Genomic DNA, 17,807 nt, shown 5'->3' with positions numbered 1-17,807 from the left:
AGCCGCAGCCCGGCGCGCTGGCAGCAGCGGGGCCGGAGTCACGGCCGCTCGGGCACCCGCGGGGCCGGTGCGAGGGTTCGGCCCTCGGAGCGCGGCTGTTGCCCCGTGGGGCGCGGGGGCGCCGGCGGCGGCTGTGCCGGGACGGGACCGCCGAGCCCGGGCCCCGCTTCGCGCCCCGGCCCGGGGGCAGCGCGGGGGCGCCGGGGGAGCGACCGGGGCGCCGCCACCCCCCGTGCTGCGCGCGGCCCGCGTGCCGGCGGCTCGAGCGGCCCGGCCCCGCCTCGCCGCGCTCGCCAGGAGGGGCGGGGGCTGTGGAGCGACGGCGGCAGCAGCGAGCAGGCAGGCGCGGCGCTGCCCTTCCATAGGAGCCGCCATTAGCGCTGGGACCCGCTGACAGGGTCTCGGCGGCGGCGGCCGGCGCGGCGCGGGGAGCGGATCAGCCGGGGTGGGTCCCCGTTTGATGGATCCCCGGATAGCCTGGTTCCAGCCAGAGCAGCTCGGCCCCTCGAACCGCCTGTGGATGCAGATCTGGGAGACCACGCAGGGGGTCCGCAACCTCTACTTCCAGCAGCAGCAGCAGCAGGAGCAGCAGCAGCAACAGCAGCAGCAGCAGCAGCAGCAGAGCGCCCCCGCCACGGCCGGCCCGGCCTCCCCGCCCGGCATGTACCGCGCCCCCCGCGCCGACCCCCCGCCCGACTTCCTGCCGCTCGAAAGCGCCAACAACCCGCACAGCCGCGGGCACCGCCAGGCCTCGCCGCCCCCGGGGGCCGCCGCCTGGGCCCGGCCCGCGCGGGGGGCGCCGCCCGCCGCCGCCGCCGCCGCCGCCGCCAGCAACAAGAGGAAGCGCGACAACAAGGCCAGCACCTTCGGGCTCAACTACAGCCTGCTGCTGGGCCGCGCCCCCGCCCCGGCCGACGAGCCGGCCGCCCGCGCCCAGCCCGGCCTAGCCGAGCCGCTCTACACCGGCACCCCCTGGAAGAAGAGGAACTACAGCCAGGGAGTCGTGGGGTGAGCGTCCGCGGGGTGGGCGAGGGGGGTGCCGGGCCCGGCCCCGCTCGGCCTCCGGAGGAGAAGGAGGAGGAGGCGGGGGCCGAGGTCCTTCCCCGCCCCGGGGCCGCACGCCGGGGGCCGCTGGGCCGCGGCACCTGGGGCGCGGCGCGGGCCCAGCGGGTGGCGCAGGGAGCCGGGCCGGGTCCGCGGGGCTGGGCAGGGGCGGCGGGCGGTGGGTGCCGGGCTGTCGCTGCCCGGCCGTGGTGACTGACAGCTGCGCCTCGCCGGTGCTCGAGCGGCCTGTGCGGGGCAGCCCCTGCGCCGAGCGTCCCGCCCGCCGGGGCGGTGGCTCCGCGGGGCCGGGGCCACACGCGTGCGGCGGCGGTGCCCGTGTGCATGCTGATGGAGCAAGGCACGCCTATCCGCAGGGACGGGAGCCCCGCCGGTCCTCCGCTGTCATCGCCCGTGCGCGTGTTACACGCTGCCGGCCGGTGCCGCCGGGCTCCTCGGACACAGCGTTCCGCTGTCAGCGCCGCTGTGCGCGGGGTTGTCGCTGCTGTAGCGCCGGGTGCTGCCCTCGCTGCTCCCGCACGTGCAGCGGCGCCGGGGCAGGCGCAGGGCCGGGGCAGGCGCAGGGCCGGCACGCCTGCCCTCCGCAGCACTGTCAAGCTCACCTCTAACGCTTTGTGCTGCCTGCGGAACAAATGCGTGGTAGGGACTAGAACTTAAAAAAAACCAATAATCATCTCTTGGTGTTAAAAGAAAGCGCACAGACTAGGTAATTTCCCGGGGTGTGTATTTTCTGAGACGTGACAAGAAGAGGTGTGCAGGCAGGCAGGCACCTGCTCTCAGAAATAAACTTCCATGCATGGATAGTGTGCAGTGGGTTTTAGTGTCGGGTTTTTAATGGTTGTCATGGATCTCTGATTGTGGAATGCATATGCTGATCTGAATATTTTGTCTTTAGTGTTTTTGTGTTAGCTTAGGTCTCATCAGTTCGCATTGCATGAGTCCATGGAGATGGAAGGCAGGCAATCATCTACCTTCTGTTTACTTGAACACTGGTTTGAGCCCTCCCCTTTTTTTAAACACAGTGGCTTTTGATATGGGTGATGCCCTGGATAAAGACCATTTGGTAACTTCTGTGGATTTTTTTTTTTTTTTTGTAAAGTTCACGCTTTTCAAAACATAACCTTTGCCTTGAACCCTCCAGGGTCTAGATGACGGAGGTGTATGGTAAAAGTTGAAAGCCTGGCAGAGCTCATTTTAGAAATCAGTAGTGATTTAGTTGCATGAGTTTTTGTGTGCTCAGCTTGTACCTAAGGGTCCTTCAGCCCTCTCACACAGGAAAGCATCAACCTCTTTGCCTTCTGAAGCTGCTGTTCTGTAAGATTTGTCATAATGACTATTCAAATTTGCTGGTCGTTTTGGAAGGCAAGTTCTAACCTCTAACCTCTGGCTCCCTGTTTTCTTGCCAGCTCCTATGTTACCTTTACTGCTGGGGTTATAATAATTCATAAAGTGACACTGCAGAAGTATGCTATTTTAAGTGTTCTAGTCACCGTACCTTGGAACTTTCTGCAACTTTCTTCACACAACTTTAAAGTATTGTGTGTAGAACATACCAAGTACTGAATTTTTGTTAAGTTAGTTTTTGGACTCTGGTTATATTCTGCCTTGTAACTTATTTACTTGAAGGCTAAGGAACATTTTTAGAAGTGCTTTACTCTCTCTGTGTCTTGTAAATATGTAAATTTTTTTCTGTATTGAAGATACAGGGTGAAAAAGGGTAAGTTTCAACAAGACAGTAAGAGTAATAATAATGGGGTGAAAAAAGAGTGAGCTTCAGCAAGAGATTAGTAACAATAATAACAACAACTGTGCCAAAGTATTCTAAGTGTTGCTAGAGTTAAATTTTGGTGGTATCTGTTTCAAACTCCAAGTGGTAGCCCCTTGTGGACTTTTTTTTTAACAGTATCAAGACATACTCAGGTGTCTTAGTCTGCATGTGTATTGACTGTCTAGTTTGTGGCATATATTGACGTGATGCTGAGCTTCTGTTTTAGCTATTTACTTTATTCAAAGCACAGTAAGGTAGAGTGTCTCTAAAATACACTCCTACGTTGCTTTTCCTAAATTATGGAAGTTTGCTTTTGAAAGCTATAAAAAGTGTTAAGAGGCTGTTGGCTAACAATTTGAGTGAAAAATTGTGGAAACAATTTCTAAAAGGACCTGAAGCTTCCTAGGAAAGCCTAGACAATGCCTAGGTGCTGTGAAGGTTGCAGTGTGACTGACTGGCTGCTGGCAAGGCCAGGTGAAGCCTCCTGTGCCTGCGGTGTGACCTGAGATGCTGCCTTTGCTCCCGACTGCAAGCTTCTCTTGAACAACTGTGTTCTAAGGCATCTGTCTGCATCTGGAGACACAGGGCAGTAAGGATGGATAGAGAGTTTTGTAACCTAGCAAATGAGGTTGCTAAACTAAGTATTTTAAATTCATTATTTCCAATGTAAATTTCCAAAATCGTGTTGAGTGGTTCTAGCAGTTACTGGGAAAAAAGAAAGATACCAGCATTGCTATTGTATCATTACTCGTGTGTTAACAGGTATCTTTTTCTTCTCTGATTGTTACTAAGCAAATTGTGAAAAAGTAGTAATGGCTCTCAGTGCTTTTCCCTATATACCACCCTGTAATTTTGTTAAGTTAATCACTTTAAACTTTGACTCTTTGGAATACAACAGAGTTGTGGAACAGTCCCACTTTTAGAAAGATGTGACCAGATTTGTTGGCAAGCACAACTGAAAGCTGACATATGGCATTCATATTTCCAGTGCAAGGATGTCACTTGTGTGGATGGCTGTGCAAAACGAGCTCTGAATATGCAATTCTATTGATCAGCTGCCTGGAAAACCAGTCCAGTAATTTTTAGCTAGTTGAACAGATTATGTAAACACGTAACAGTGTGTAACTCGCTGTCGAAAGATTTAGGTAAGGTAAATGTTGAAATAGAGATTTTGGTTAAAAGCTAAGTAGCTGTTCAGTCAAATCTTGATATTTTTTCTTCTAAGTTAATGCTATGTACACATATAAAGAGGTAATCAAATAATTAAAAAATAACCCACAACAGTATTGGGTTTGGTTTCAAGATAGATTTTTTACAAAGTACGCACAATATTTCCTGACATTTACCTGTGCTGAAATACAGACATTCAGCACAAGGGAGTTTTTGCTCCCTTGGAGTTAATGGTGCTGTTGTGTACATTGTATTCTGGCCTCTCTTTAATATTTTTCCTTAGTCCAAATTCTCAGACTTGCAGTTTTATTAATAATGCAGGTGTTTGCATGACAGGTACTCTGCTTTGTTGCGGCACTCTTAACTTGGTGGCTTGTGAAATATCACTGTAAGTCAATTTCATAGTGCTGCCTGCAAGTTGCTTTGCACTAGTCAGAGTCAGCTTCCATGTCTTCCATCCTCTGGGGACTGTCATCAGACAGTAGTTCTGAAAAGAACAGATAATGCAGAAAATGAATGAAAAGTTTCACAGCATGACTATGATGTTACTGTTGAGTTAATCTATACCTTTAAGGAGTTAAATTGGGTTTGCCTTGGCAGGGTAGTTAGTAGCAAAACTCAAGGATGTAGGAGGATGTGTGGGTTGGGGGTTTTGGATGGGATTCTCTGTGTGTCTGGGTCCCAAGGGCAGCAGTAAATAATGTTAGTAGTGTCACAATTAGAAAGGAAGAAAAAGTATTTGGGATACTGAAATGGCTATTTTACAGCTTTCACCACGTTCAGATTGAGCCTGGCTAAAAGGTGACAAAAGAACTGCTGAAACAAGAAGCCTTAAGTGCAACAAAACCCAAAAATAAAGACTTGCACTTAAGTTTGGCCTATTTATTGTAAGTTTCTGTGATTCTTGTGCCAAAGGAAAGAGCCCAGTGCTACACAGTTCCTAGGAAGGAGTTGTGGATTTGGGGACTGTGTAGGGAGCTGTTTTCACAGTAATCTGCATCTGAAGGCAAGAACCCAGTTGATGTGTGAGTTTAAGGAGGTAAATTTGTGATGTGTACTGCTGAGGAGAAACATGGATTAGATAGAAAACTGCATTTTGAAATATTGAATGCGCATGTTTTGAAGTACTGATGGAAACTTTGCCATGAAAGGGAGAGCATCCTGTGACCCCCACAGGAGGGGGCTGCACACAGACATGCACACACTCCCATGCTGCTGAACTGATTGGCACAGACTTGAGCAGATTTCTGCTTATTTAATGCAAGGGTTCCCAGCATGTTGCCCAGGATTACAGAGGGTACCGTGAAATAAAAGAATAACTACTTTAGGGAAAGAAATAGCTTAAAGCCATAAGTCTTTGCTACAGAAATTCCATTATGAGTTTTTGATGTGAAGTTTGTCAGCTTCTCAGGTCTTTTAGTCTCATTTTTGAAAGAAGTAAAGTGCATTAAGGCAGACACAAACCCCTTGTCCCAGGTGTGAGCTGACCAGAGGACATGGAGCCACATTAAGGTGGCTGTCTGCCTGTGACCCTGTATGTCCTTAGCTGTGTTTGCTTGGACTCTTGTGTGGTATCAGCCATGGGAGCATGATTTCCATGTGGGCTGGAGCACAAACAGAAAGAGCTGAGTGTAGTGTGAACAGAGCAAGTCTGGGAACCTCCAGCAAAACATCAAACCAGCCTGAATGCCTGACTTAGGGAAATCTGATAAAATCCTCATCAGTTGTGTTGGTTTTCATCATAAACTCTTAAGTGCTTAAATAAAATGCAGGGTTGGTGCTTGATTTACTGTTATATTACTTGATACAAATGCTTAGTGTAGGTGAAACAAACACCTTTGTGCACAGGCTTCTGATTTCTGGTGAAACAAGGAGGCATGTGCGTGACTGCTTCATGCATCCTCTGTTAGAGTATAGTTGCATGTGTTTTGGATTTGGTGAACTCACGTACATTAAAACATGGGCTGCAGATGAATTCACTGTGCATATCACATGTAAAAAGGAGTTACTTGGAAAAATCTGTAGACACAAATCTGCTTGCTTCCTGAAAAAGCCTCCTAGAGCAGTACTCTGTCCTCACTCTGTGGCTGCGTGTGCTGGCTGTGAGGTAGAAGTGCAGGGATGTGACTGGAGTGCAGATCCTTTTCTTGTACCTGTCTGATGAGATCCACTGTCACTCTCTGTCTCGTCCTGAGTCATGCCACAGCACCATCCTGGCAGTACCCTTGTGACAGCTTGTGCAGCTCTTGAAGGCAGTCAGCTGGGTTTTATGGATGTGAAACCGGATATTTTCCCACAGCCTCCTGTGGTAAGAAATTACTTCTTTTGGAAGGGCTGGGAGAGAGAAACAGGTTTACTAGGGATGAAGATGCTGGACTAAAGGCAGTTTGATAAAGCCTTTAAGAAATACATGGTGAATATTATATAACAGTATTATTTGAGGTTGCAGGGTTTTGGAATAGGACCAACTTTTTGGCATGTTTTGTTTAAACAGTTTAAGGAAGACTTCAGAGGCTGCTGATTTCTACGTGTGCAAGGAGACAGCGTGTGAATGTACTCTTATGAACTGTTCTGTTTTCTCTGATTCATATCTTCTGTTTGGGACTTGGATACCTATTTACCTTGGAGTGGCTATATAAGGAACAGAAGTGTGGCAGACTTTTTTTGGTAGATGGATTACTATATTAAGTAATAGGAAGAGTGTGTCATTCCCTCTTGTGTGCTTGCTGATTCCCAAGAGCTGCTGTGTGTTTCACGTAGCAGTATGCATTGAAGAAAGAGGATCTGTTCACCCTGAATCTTTATTAGTATAATATTAAACCATGCTGGGGTCGTAGCTCTTATTTTTCAGTTGTCAAACTGTTGGCATAAGGTCAGTTTCAGGAAGCCTGGTATCATATTGTCAGTCCTAGGAAACACAGATAGATGGAGACCTGTATCATGACAGCACATTATTGCTCTTTTCTCACCTTCAATTTTTTTTCTGCCATCTCCATATTATACTTTGTTCCTGGGCCATTTCTAATAATTTATTTAAAATTGGAATGTGAAGTCTGTTTTTCACTTTGGAAACTTTTAAATGTGGTTTTCAGAAGTTGTGTGCATAGCTTTACTATGAAAATGATAGAATAGGCAATAATAGAAATACTTAGTATTTCTTTTTTTATTGATCTCGTCATGTGGGGATTCTGAACACATTTTTCAATACGGTGTACATGCTCCCAAAATCATGCATATGCCAAAATTTCAGAGATGGCTGTTGCTTCAAAGCTTTTTGTTTATGTTGTATGTGATGTAAAACAGTGGTTTGTATGCTCTTCTTGCTGGATGTTGGAACTGGCAGCAGGAGCAGAATGCGGCCTAGAGTCAGCTTAGGTGTTGTATTGAGGGAGGGAGGTGTGCTGGTAGCGATAGAGCAACACAACCAGTGAAATCTTGCATAATACATATTAGAAGCAAATAAATGCTATTGCTGTTCTTAGTGTGCAGTTGGAATGTTAATTTATTATTTGAACATGCTGGGAATTCTTAAATTATGAGTGTTTGTCTTTTTTAATTATCTTTTTGGATGAACTGCCAAAGAGTGCTTAAGACGTCATGAGTATTTGAGTCTTACTTTCTGTGCCTTTGCCTAGAAATGAGGGTTAAAGGAAATATTTCTATAAGCCAGAAGAGGAGAGGAAAACTGGTGAACTCGGTATGGGCTTCAGATGTTTTTCCTCAGCTGCAAATAGCTATAGCGGGAGCAATTTGAACTTTAATCATTTTGTAACTTTAAGCAATAGGTAACACAGCAGGAATTTTTTCTGGCAATACTACGAATGTAGGATATCAAAACAAGAGACAGACATGAATCAAGGGAGCAGAACTCTTGTTTATAGGTTTGTACAAAACTCTCTCCTACAGCTCACTAGAGCCAGTATAAATCTTTCCAGTAACTTTGTATTGGTGATACTGGTGTGTTGTATCATAGTCGTACAATCAATGTATTGCTGCATTCAGTACAGGTCTCCTGATACTGCCTGTCCCTGATGGTTGTCTTCCTGACCCTTAAAGTTGTGTCACAAAATCTGTGTGAGACTGAGCCACACTGATTGTGTCCCTTGGGGCTGCCAAGCTCTCAGGGTGGGTCATGGCTGGGAGGGCAGCTCTAGCGCAGCAGCTCAGCGTGAGGGTGAACTGGCTGCCTGACCGAGGCTGGGGTTGTCTTATGCTGGGATGCAACATTTGTTAATTTTCTTCCTCCCATGGTGACAATTAAGATTATTTGGCAGCCCTCATTCCAGATCAGCCTCTCTGATGGCCTCATAACATCCTCTTATGGTATGAGATCTACATCTGAATTATTCAATGTTGATGTTCAGTGAAAGAGGCACAGTCTTGCTACAATTGCTTGACAAGGCTTTATAGTGTGGAATTCTGCATCACCATACTGTATTGCATACATTGTGCAGGTTTTTTTTGCATTGCATTTTTTAGGATTTTTACTGGAAAACAATGGTAGCAGAGGTGTCGGATCATAGTGTTTGTGCACCTCTGCTCTTCTGTCTTGTCGGTGTGATCTCTTATGGGAGAAGTAGCAAACACAATATTCAAGATGTTAAGACAGTGTGAAGGAAATAGCATTGTGATTCTACAAGTAATAGAGTATAACAAGGGACAAATTCAAACATTAAAGTCCTCTAGAAACTTCCAAATCAGGGAAATGAAGGTAGTATTCTAGGATAAGTGAGAGGTGTATAGATGAGTAGCTACATTGGCCTATCACCTTCACTCAGTGTAGATTTACTTTCAGTTACATTCGGGTGCACCTATTGAAAGTATCACGTGCTTTCTTGCAATTACTTTGTTTATGGATGCAGTAACACCTGAAAGAACTTGCATTAACCTGTCACAAATACCGAGTGTAGATAAGCCCTTCTTTTAATGTCCTCTAAGATACAGCATGTGGGAATATTGTGCTGTAGTTTGAGTGATGACTAAGGTGTTGATCTTACTATTATGTGTCAATGTGTATAGTCTGAAGACAGGGAGTCCTTAATCAAAGCTTGTTGACCCTGTCTGACCTCTTGATGCTGTGTTTAAGCTAGACTGAGGAAGTGTGATAACTTACTTTCTTAGGCTTTCTTAATTCTCACTCTGTTAATTTTAGAGCTGTTCACTTCCTATGTTACTTCAGGAACAGCTGATTTTTTTTCCTGTGTGCTACAAAAAGTAAGTGGTTTTTGTTCTGGTTTTGAGGGTTTTTTTGGTTTGCTTCGTTTCAACAGGGTTGTTATAAAAAGTATACTCCTTTATATACATTTGCATTCCTCCCTCTTATCCCTCAGTAAGATTTTGGCTTTAATCTAAAGTATGCATATAGTTTCTGAAAGTGGTGTGAAGGACTTGTGCCTTGAATCTGGCTTTATCTCTTATGTATTCAGAGGCACTCGTGGTTGGCAAGCTTTCCACAGCTGCCAGTTAAAGTATTGAGTTAAACGTAGTGTGGTGAAGGAACTATCTTGATCTGAATAATGGGCATGATTGCAGATCACAGTCTCAGGTCACATTATTGAGTCAGGCTGAAAAAATTAAGTCCTAAGGTTAATTTTATTTAATTTTTGCTTTGTTCTGTCACACTCATGCTGATTCAACTCATATGTTTGAGGATCTATATACTCAGCTTTCTGGTGTGCTGCGGACTCAGTATCTTATGCTCATTCATCCATGGGGAATGACTACTGTAGTAGTCATACTTGGCAGGTACCCACATGAGAAAATTTTCATGTTGATTTTTGCCTTGAAGACCTAGTTTGTTATTGAGTTACGCAGCTTCTTTACATGTACCTCTGCTTCCAACATCAGGTGGAAGAGAAGTTTGCCTCATCAAGCTGTTAGATTACTTCTTATGGGATAATTTTTGAGATGAGGCAGAAAGGACAGTACAGTCTTGCTTCTTTTGTAATTACATTGTACATAATTTGCATTGTTCTTCAATCTAAATTTGAACTAACCAGTGGTCTTTTGAAGCTGCTGTTGTTACAACCTGGACTAATGTGACAGGGCGTACAGCTGGTAAAAGAGAAAGTTTCAATGGCAATAAGTAACAGTGTCAGCTCCTGGCATAGAAGTACCTAGGAGTAAAGAAGAGATTAACTGTATTAACAAACTTCCTCCCTTGTTTTTTGTGCGGTGTGGTATTTGCCTGCAGGCAGTAAGTCACTGAACATTATATGTTGGAATAGTTCACTTCAGCCTTTGCTCCTCTGAAGCAAACCTGCTTCAGGCATGCTGAAACGTGCTTTTTCAGTTGCTATTGATTCTGCAGTTTGTGAGCTCACAGTGATCCTCTTAAACCTCTCACAACTGGTCACTGCTACATCTTCTACTCATGTTTTGGGTACACAAGACACTTTTATGTAATCTTCAAATTATTTTTAGAGACTGATTCCAGCAAGTGACTTGAATGAATCTTGAGTGTGTTTTTGAGAGCTCTGCACTGCCTCTCACTCTGTATTTGCTACTTCTGTTGGAAGACTCTGCACAAATACGTCAGTGCACATGTGGATGGTGTGAGGAGGTGTGCCATGCCAGGGATGCCCCATCCTGGAGTGGGTTCCAGTAGTCACCTTTGTGATATTAGGTCTTTGTCAGACCGTTAAAAGTCCCCCTTTTCCCATCATGTGCTGATTCTTCTATCTTTATGTCCAAGCAAAACCCAGTAACTGAGGTAGATGTGTGAAATCTTTCCTAAGTCATCTTTCAGTATGGGTTGGTCTTTTAACATTTTGGCCTCATGGGAAGTATTTCTGTGCAGTATTTTCTAGCATTTTCTTCTCATTTTTGTATGGGTAGTTTTCTGACGTATATACTAGCTGAAGCTTCAGGGGGAATAAAGAAGATAAACCCCATGATTTGATCCACAGGTTTAGTCAGAGACCAGCTTCTCCAGATACTTGGAAGGATGAGATCTGTCACCTACATTGGAGGAAGAAGCATTTTTTGTAGTTCCTGACATGGAAGTTGCTAAGTGTGCATCTCTATCACTGGGCTGATAGAGGTGAGCACAGGAAGCATTCTTCTGTGATCTGCTTAGGCAGTGTCCTTTTTTGATTGTTATGGTTTGTAGCTTTCTATCCTGGGATGATAACCAGAGCAAATGGTGGCTGTTGACTCCAAAAAACTTTGCAGTGTTACTGCTCCCAGCCCATGGTGTTTCTGGTACCTGTGCATCCTGCCTTGCAAGCAAGAGTATCTGAGCACAAGAGAACAAATCAGAACATGAACAAATAATTTCCAATATATACCTTTAAGGGACCATAATACTACATCATGAGTCCTATAATGAATACATTGTTTAATCTGAACATAGTTCACTGTGCACACCCCTACTGTAAAGACAGCAATTCATCCAAGTAAAAAGTTACCCGAAATGTTCCTTGTACCTTTGCCATAGTATGTGTGATTGTTCCTCGTCCTTCAAAGTGCATCCACTGCAGTTGCTTCTAAGCATTTGAAAGTGAGTGGGAGAACTACATCTGTGATTCCAGTTTTGGCTGGGTATGACAGCAGTGCATCTAAACTTGTATTAGTACTGTAGCAAAGTATCACCAAAGTGAACTAACAAGTAATAAATGGGTGATAAACTGGTTTCAAAACAGGTAACTTGGGGTCACTCTCCATTTTGCTCAGGGAATAGAAATTTAAGCTGCAAACTCAACCTTGTAGTTTTAACTGTAATTGCTAACTTCAAATATTTTCGTAAGAAGTTTTGAATACTTCTGATATGGGAAATGTAGCAAGGTAACTTGGGGCTCAGTTTTGTATTCCTTGAATGTTCCCAAATGCTGTGCAAAAGTCCCTCCTCTAAAAAAAAAAAAAAACCAACCAAAAAACACTGCCCAAAAGACTGTGAATATGAGAAGATGCTGGAAAGCCTTGGGAATCTGCCTTGACTTGCCAGATGGCATACTGGCACTTCACATTTAATTTGAAAATGTTCTTATTCTGGAGCTGAAAAGTTATTAACAAACTGCAGCTATGGCTAGTTATTTGACTTAATGTTTTTTTATTAAATTCTTTTCAGTTTGATCCCGTGTTCCTGAAGGAGAGGTGTTCAGAGTTTTATTCTGTTCTTGGTTCTCCTGCCTACTGAGCAGGTTTGCTGCACAGATGGATGTGCAGAGGGTTTCTGGAGTGAGCACAGCATGCTCGGGATGCGTAACTGATCTGTGGGGCCAAGTGTGGCAGCAGCACCAGCCACTGGTGGGAACACAGACCTCAAACAGCCTTTTGTCTTGGCTTTGACGTGAACAGTGAAAGCCTGGCATCGTGGTAGTGTCCTTTCCTTCTTAGGGACTGGTGTGGGCTTGTTTGGAGTCGACATTTGAAAGTGTAAATCTGCTCTGATAGAAGGAGACAGGAGTCAATAATTACATTGCTCTGTGTTCTTTCATTTAACTGATCTTTCAAGTCAAATAATTTATCAAGTCATAAACAAGAATATTTGCCAGGCAGAACCTGCTGTGTGTGTGGAAGTAGAGTTTTCTCCACTCTGTTCTGTATGAGAAAACCTTGTGCAAGGCTTGCCGGGCTTCATGTTGGGTGACCTGCTGCCATACACATGGTGGCAAAGGTCTGTGTTGCAGGTTTTTTCTCCCATAAGAGTTTTCAGGTGGAGATTTTTTTCCCAAGCCCGTTATCCGTCAGAAGTGCTCATCAGTCTCCTGGGAGTGTGTTAGTCTTGCCTCTGCCCAGGTAGTATGTGGTGCCAGATATCAGAAGGTCACAGATTGTTTGTTTATGTGATAGTATTTACTACACTAACAAAATAGGAGCAATATACTAGATTCGTATAAAGATCTGTGCTCCCTGGCTTTATGGAGACAGAAAGGCAGATTACCTGACCTGCTGTTTCCTTCTAGCTTGGTTTAATAGTAACATCACTGGTGTGATTTGCAGAACTGGTGTAATAGACCTTTATTTGTTTTAAAACTCTCTGGTCGTCCCTGTTGTTCTGGGTCAGAGCTATTAGTGTGCTACAGTAATTTAGTAGCTTTAGATTTTGTTACAGCTCTAACACAAACCCAAATATTGCTGTTTTACTTGGAAAGTTCAGCTAATATTAAATGAACTACTGTTGATACTGATAGTTACTTTTACTAGTTAAACTCGTGTTTTAAAGCAAACTTATAAATTGCTGTTTGGTCTATTTGAGTGTTTTTTTAAGCAAAGGGAACCGGCAGGCTGAGGAATTACTAATTCCCCACTTCAACTTCTCTGTGGTTTTAATTGTTTGGAAATTTACCTGAAGTTGTAATTACAGAATATACAAAGTGAATGCTAATAGTTGCACTTTAAGGCTTCTTAAAGATATGTATCTGTATTTTAAACGGTGAGGTTGTAAACTGCATGGTTAGTCTGTATGTGCAACTGTTCCAGCAGACTAACACTTTCTTTAGCAAGTGAGCTAAAGAAAAACCTTGTGGCTGTCTTCTATAGGAGATGCTAGAATTACTGCTGTGTTTCAAGATAATTAGATATTACTGGAGTTGAACTCCTTGTCATTATGAAATAAATCAGCTTCTTCACATTGCTGCTCTTCCCACTTTGATTTTCCTGTACAAAACCTTCTTCTCCTGCTTCATTTTTGTGTTCTGTTTGCTTGTTTCAGATCAGTTGAGGCAGCAGTTTCTTTCATTTTTTTTTTCACTCTTCTGTTAGCAAAATTCATCTTCCATCACCTGAGGGAAGAGAAGCAACAGACTCTCACAGCACTTGCTTACAGAGGTGGGAAGGAGGGATGATATGTAGATACTTTCCAGGGAAGAAATAGAAGGTTATTCTCACACACACAGTGATTCAGCTAGATTGCTTTTATGTACAGTGTGATTAAAAAAAAAAAAAAAAAAAAGGCAGTGGGAACTACGGGTATTTCTCAAAACAGTCCTTCCAGTTGGCATTTGATGTTTTTGCTGGAAGTGCTGCAAAAATAGAGAGCAAGACTCAGCGTGCATATGGCATGGATTTAAAAGCCAGTGGATTAGTTGCAGAGTTACACTTCAAATCACTCATTGATAGGACTAATTCAAGCATTTGATTTATAATTAAAGTTCAGTAGGATTTTTCCACCTCTTGAAAGACAAATTTCTGTAGAAAAAATTCTAATACATCAGAGTGTATTTTAGGAAGGCAAAGCACATAATGAAATTTATAAACACACAAAAAATGCTCACTTTTACCTTGATAGGAAAAGAGTTGATTACATTACTTCTTGACTAAAGAATATGCTTGGGAATTTTAGTTGGAACTAGCTCGAATCAGTTTGAAGAAGAGAGCACTCATACTGATTGAAACAAAGGATCTATAAAATAAATACAAAACTGGAAAGATAGAGATACCAGTTTAAATAATTAAAAAGAACTGTACACATTTCTTCTTTGTCCAATGTTTTAATGTCTCTACTACATTCTGCTGTTTCCATAAAGCAATGCTATTTTAGTGCCTTTTATGATGCAGTTAAACCCATAAATTAATGTAAAATACAGAACATAGGTGAAAAAAACTACATTAATTTGAGGGATTTGGGGGCAGTGGGTGTCGACTGGGAGGAAGAAATAGGCTTTCAAAAATTTGCAGAGGATAGAAAGTGTGGGTCTTGTAGTGTAAATTTAGTGGTTTTTTTTTTTTCTCCACAGCTTTTGAAGAAATGTGCATAATCAGTCCACCATAATTGGTGGAAGTGAACAAATTATCTCCATGTTTTCAAACTCAGTATCAGCATGATCAGATTAACCCCAAAAGACATTAGTCCTGAAAACAAGATCAGGGTTCCTAAATCATTTACTTATTAGTGGAAATTTTGCTCTCCCTTGGTCCTAAAAGGCAATTCTGTGAATTACTCAGTAGACTACAAATATTAGTTAGAAAGGTCAGGCTGTTCTTGGGTAAGCCCTGAAAGCTGCCCAGAGGTGGTTGCCAGACGTGGTTTTCTGGGTGTTGCTATGCCCATTGAAGGAGTTCTGCTTGCATCTTTTTGCCTCTTACCATCTGGGGGGGACTCAGGGGGTGAGGGCTCCTCCTTGGGCTCCCCACAGCTCTGAAGAGTGGATGCTTTACCAGAGCTGATAAAGGTGGTGGGATTTAGCTTGGCTAACTTTGCCCTGGATGGATTAGGGTGGTTTGTGTAATCCTGTTATAACAGACCCTGTCTCTGGGAAGCCAGGCAGTGGTAACAAACACCTGGTCTATAATGGATGGGGACAGATATAAATCTCATTTTCCTAGCTGTCTGCAAAGGGAAATTCTCCATTTGCACCTTAAGACAGTGTTTATACAGTGGATATCCTGATTTTTGGTGATGTTTAGCAATCATATGGCACTGGAATACCTGGTTTTTTTCTGCATGTCTGTTTTTAGGTAAACTGTGAAAAGGTGGTCTGTGAAGCTGTAATTCAAATGGGTGAACTGAAGAAAAAAATGTGTGATATCAAAAACCCGGCTCCTTAAGCTTCCCTGGTTTTGTCAGGTTGCTATTATGGACGTGTTTTGGGATGTTTGATTTTAAAGCTCCCATAAGGGCATATGTGTCTCAAAATATGATTACTATGTGACCTGTAATATATTGATATGGTTCAGTAACTAAGGATATAAAAATTGATGGTCAAAGTCTCTGAGGCTTTTGAAAATTGTTTCCTTTATTATGCATAATTTTATTTTCTTATGAGGATTGATGTGTCAGTCACCATGAAACTTAAGTGCCTATTAAATCACCTGCAAATGCAGTTAAGTGGTTTTTTTTCAGTAACTTAAGCCAGCAAATATTAAAAGGATTTGTCTGCCCAGGTGGTAGGGAAAGGACCACAGCAGATGCTTCATATTTACAGTTCCCTTCAGGACTCTAATGTTTGGTTTTGCTTGAGTTTGTAGGTGGGAAAATAATTTGTCATCTTTACAGTGTCTGCTGTTGTTCCTACTTTATTATTCAACACATGTAGAAATTTAGAAATCATTTTATTAAGCTTATGGAAGATCAGTGTTAAAATTGAAGGTTGATTTAGGAAGGTGTTGAATTCCCCAATACACTTGTGAGGGGGAGAGTGAAGATTGGGCTCTCTGTGTCTTTCCTTTACCTTAGTACAATTGTTGTTCAAAACTGTTTCAAAACCAAGTAGGTCATGAATGGTAGGGGTTCAAACTGAAGTTATTCTTTCTCCTGTGCAATGCTAGCTTTCCTTTTGAGAATGAAGGGATGGATGCAGTTTGGATTCTTAAGTATTGATGCTTTCAGTGGCTAAAATACCTCAGGTTCCTCCTTCACATTCTTCTCCAAAGACAATTATAATCCTGAAATTCTACAGTATTTCTCTTTGTTTCCTTTGATTTTTTTTTTTTAAGCCCAGAGGAGACTTCAGATGGTAGGGGCAACTAAACACTGTCCTTTAGGAATTATTTATCCAAAGAAAACTCAGGTACAAAAGTCTTGTTTAGTGCTGCAGGGCTATGTTGCAAATGTCCCTTAAACTCTTAAAGTTTAAAGCATAGAGTTTGGGAAGGTGAAAGTCACCTGTGTGTTCATTGCTTACTTCAGCCCACCATCCACAGAGTTTCTAAATAATTTAGATTTTCATCATTCTGCAAACAAAACTTCCATCAGAAAATCCTGCCAAAACCAAACTGTAGTGCACGAGCACTAGATGGTTTTTTTGAGTATAATTGATATCCACTGTTCTAAATTATCTTCAGTGACGTTGCCAATAGCCTTTTGTGTGCAAAGGAATATATATGCCTAAGGCAGAGAAGCTCTTTGGGATGGATGAGCAGAATTTTGAACAGCTGGAGTAGAAGCCATGGGTAACACCCTGATGAGAGAAATCAGAACATGCATGCCTGCGTAATTTCTCCTGTGAAATGAAGAATAAAGAAGAGCCAGCGGAGAGTGGAAGTATAGCACAATTCCAGAATGACAAAAGCAGGAATTTTTTCAATTAAACCCAATTATTCTGGTTAGTATAATATGGTGTGTTGACCCACAAAGCAGCACTTAACTGCTATCCTTTATAAAGCAAAACAGGTCAGAATGATCTTGACCTTGCTGGCTGCTCTGCTTTAGCAGGACTGGGTTTTGCTGCTCAGCTGCTCAGGACAGTGGGGGCCAAGGGAATGGTCCCACCTGGGGCAGCCATTGGTGTGCCTGTCGAGCCCTGGACACTGGTTTGATCACGCTGGCTTCCTCCAAGCTGCCAAAATTTGTGAGGACAGTGGGCTACTCATTTATTCTGCATCAGGATCTGAGTGCAGGGAAGTGACACTTGTAGTATCTCCAGTTGTGTTTCATACTGTGCCGTGCCTCCCAGTGTCACTCTTGGTTCCAGTTCTGAACTTGCAGCAGGAGAGAGTTGTGCTGGTTTAGGTGTCGGTAGCTGAAGTGTACAGTCAAGTGTATGTGCTTGGCCACATTACCTGTGTGCTCTGCATATCAAACAGAAATGACGTTTTGTTCATACGTGATTATTTTTTAATTGATTGCCAGACGTGTAGCAAGATTCATACTCCAGAATAACAACGCCTTATGTAAAGGAGCTTGAGTTTCTTGAGTTGCACATTTAGAGCCCACAAATTGTGCTACAAAATAAAGTAAGGTGTGATCAAACTAAAAAAGTTATGTAATGCACTGTGTTCTATAGTACTTGCACCTCACAAAAGCTGCGATTTTTCACCTAAAAGACTTGAATCTCACAGCCTTGTGTTCCTCTTGGGGCTATTCAGTAATGTTACCATGGGAAATCATTTTTGTGATTACAACTTTTGCAGCCACAGTTTATTT

General features: G+C 43.4%; 1 protein-coding gene across 1 annotated transcript in view; it reads left to right on the top strand.

Moving 5' to 3' along the window:
* The first annotated feature begins 332 nt into the window (after window positions 1-332).
* The window catches only part of TENT4B (terminal nucleotidyltransferase 4B), a 41,930-nt gene continuing 24,455 nt past the window's right edge, over window positions 333-17,807 (top strand). The window contains exon 1 of the mRNA XM_048316826.1: window positions 333-1,008. Coding sequence (XP_048172783.1) covers window positions 461-1,008 — 548 coding nt within the window. The 5' untranslated portion in view covers window positions 333-460. The remainder of the gene's footprint in view (window positions 1,009-17,807) is intronic.

This window comes from Corvus hawaiiensis, chromosome 12 (assembly GCF_020740725.1).
Source record: "Corvus hawaiiensis isolate bCorHaw1 chromosome 12, bCorHaw1.pri.cur, whole genome shotgun sequence".
In the NCBI taxonomy this organism is placed as follows: domain Eukaryota; kingdom Metazoa; phylum Chordata; class Aves; order Passeriformes; family Corvidae; genus Corvus; species Corvus hawaiiensis.
This window is presented reverse-complemented; position numbering and strand designations above follow the sequence as displayed.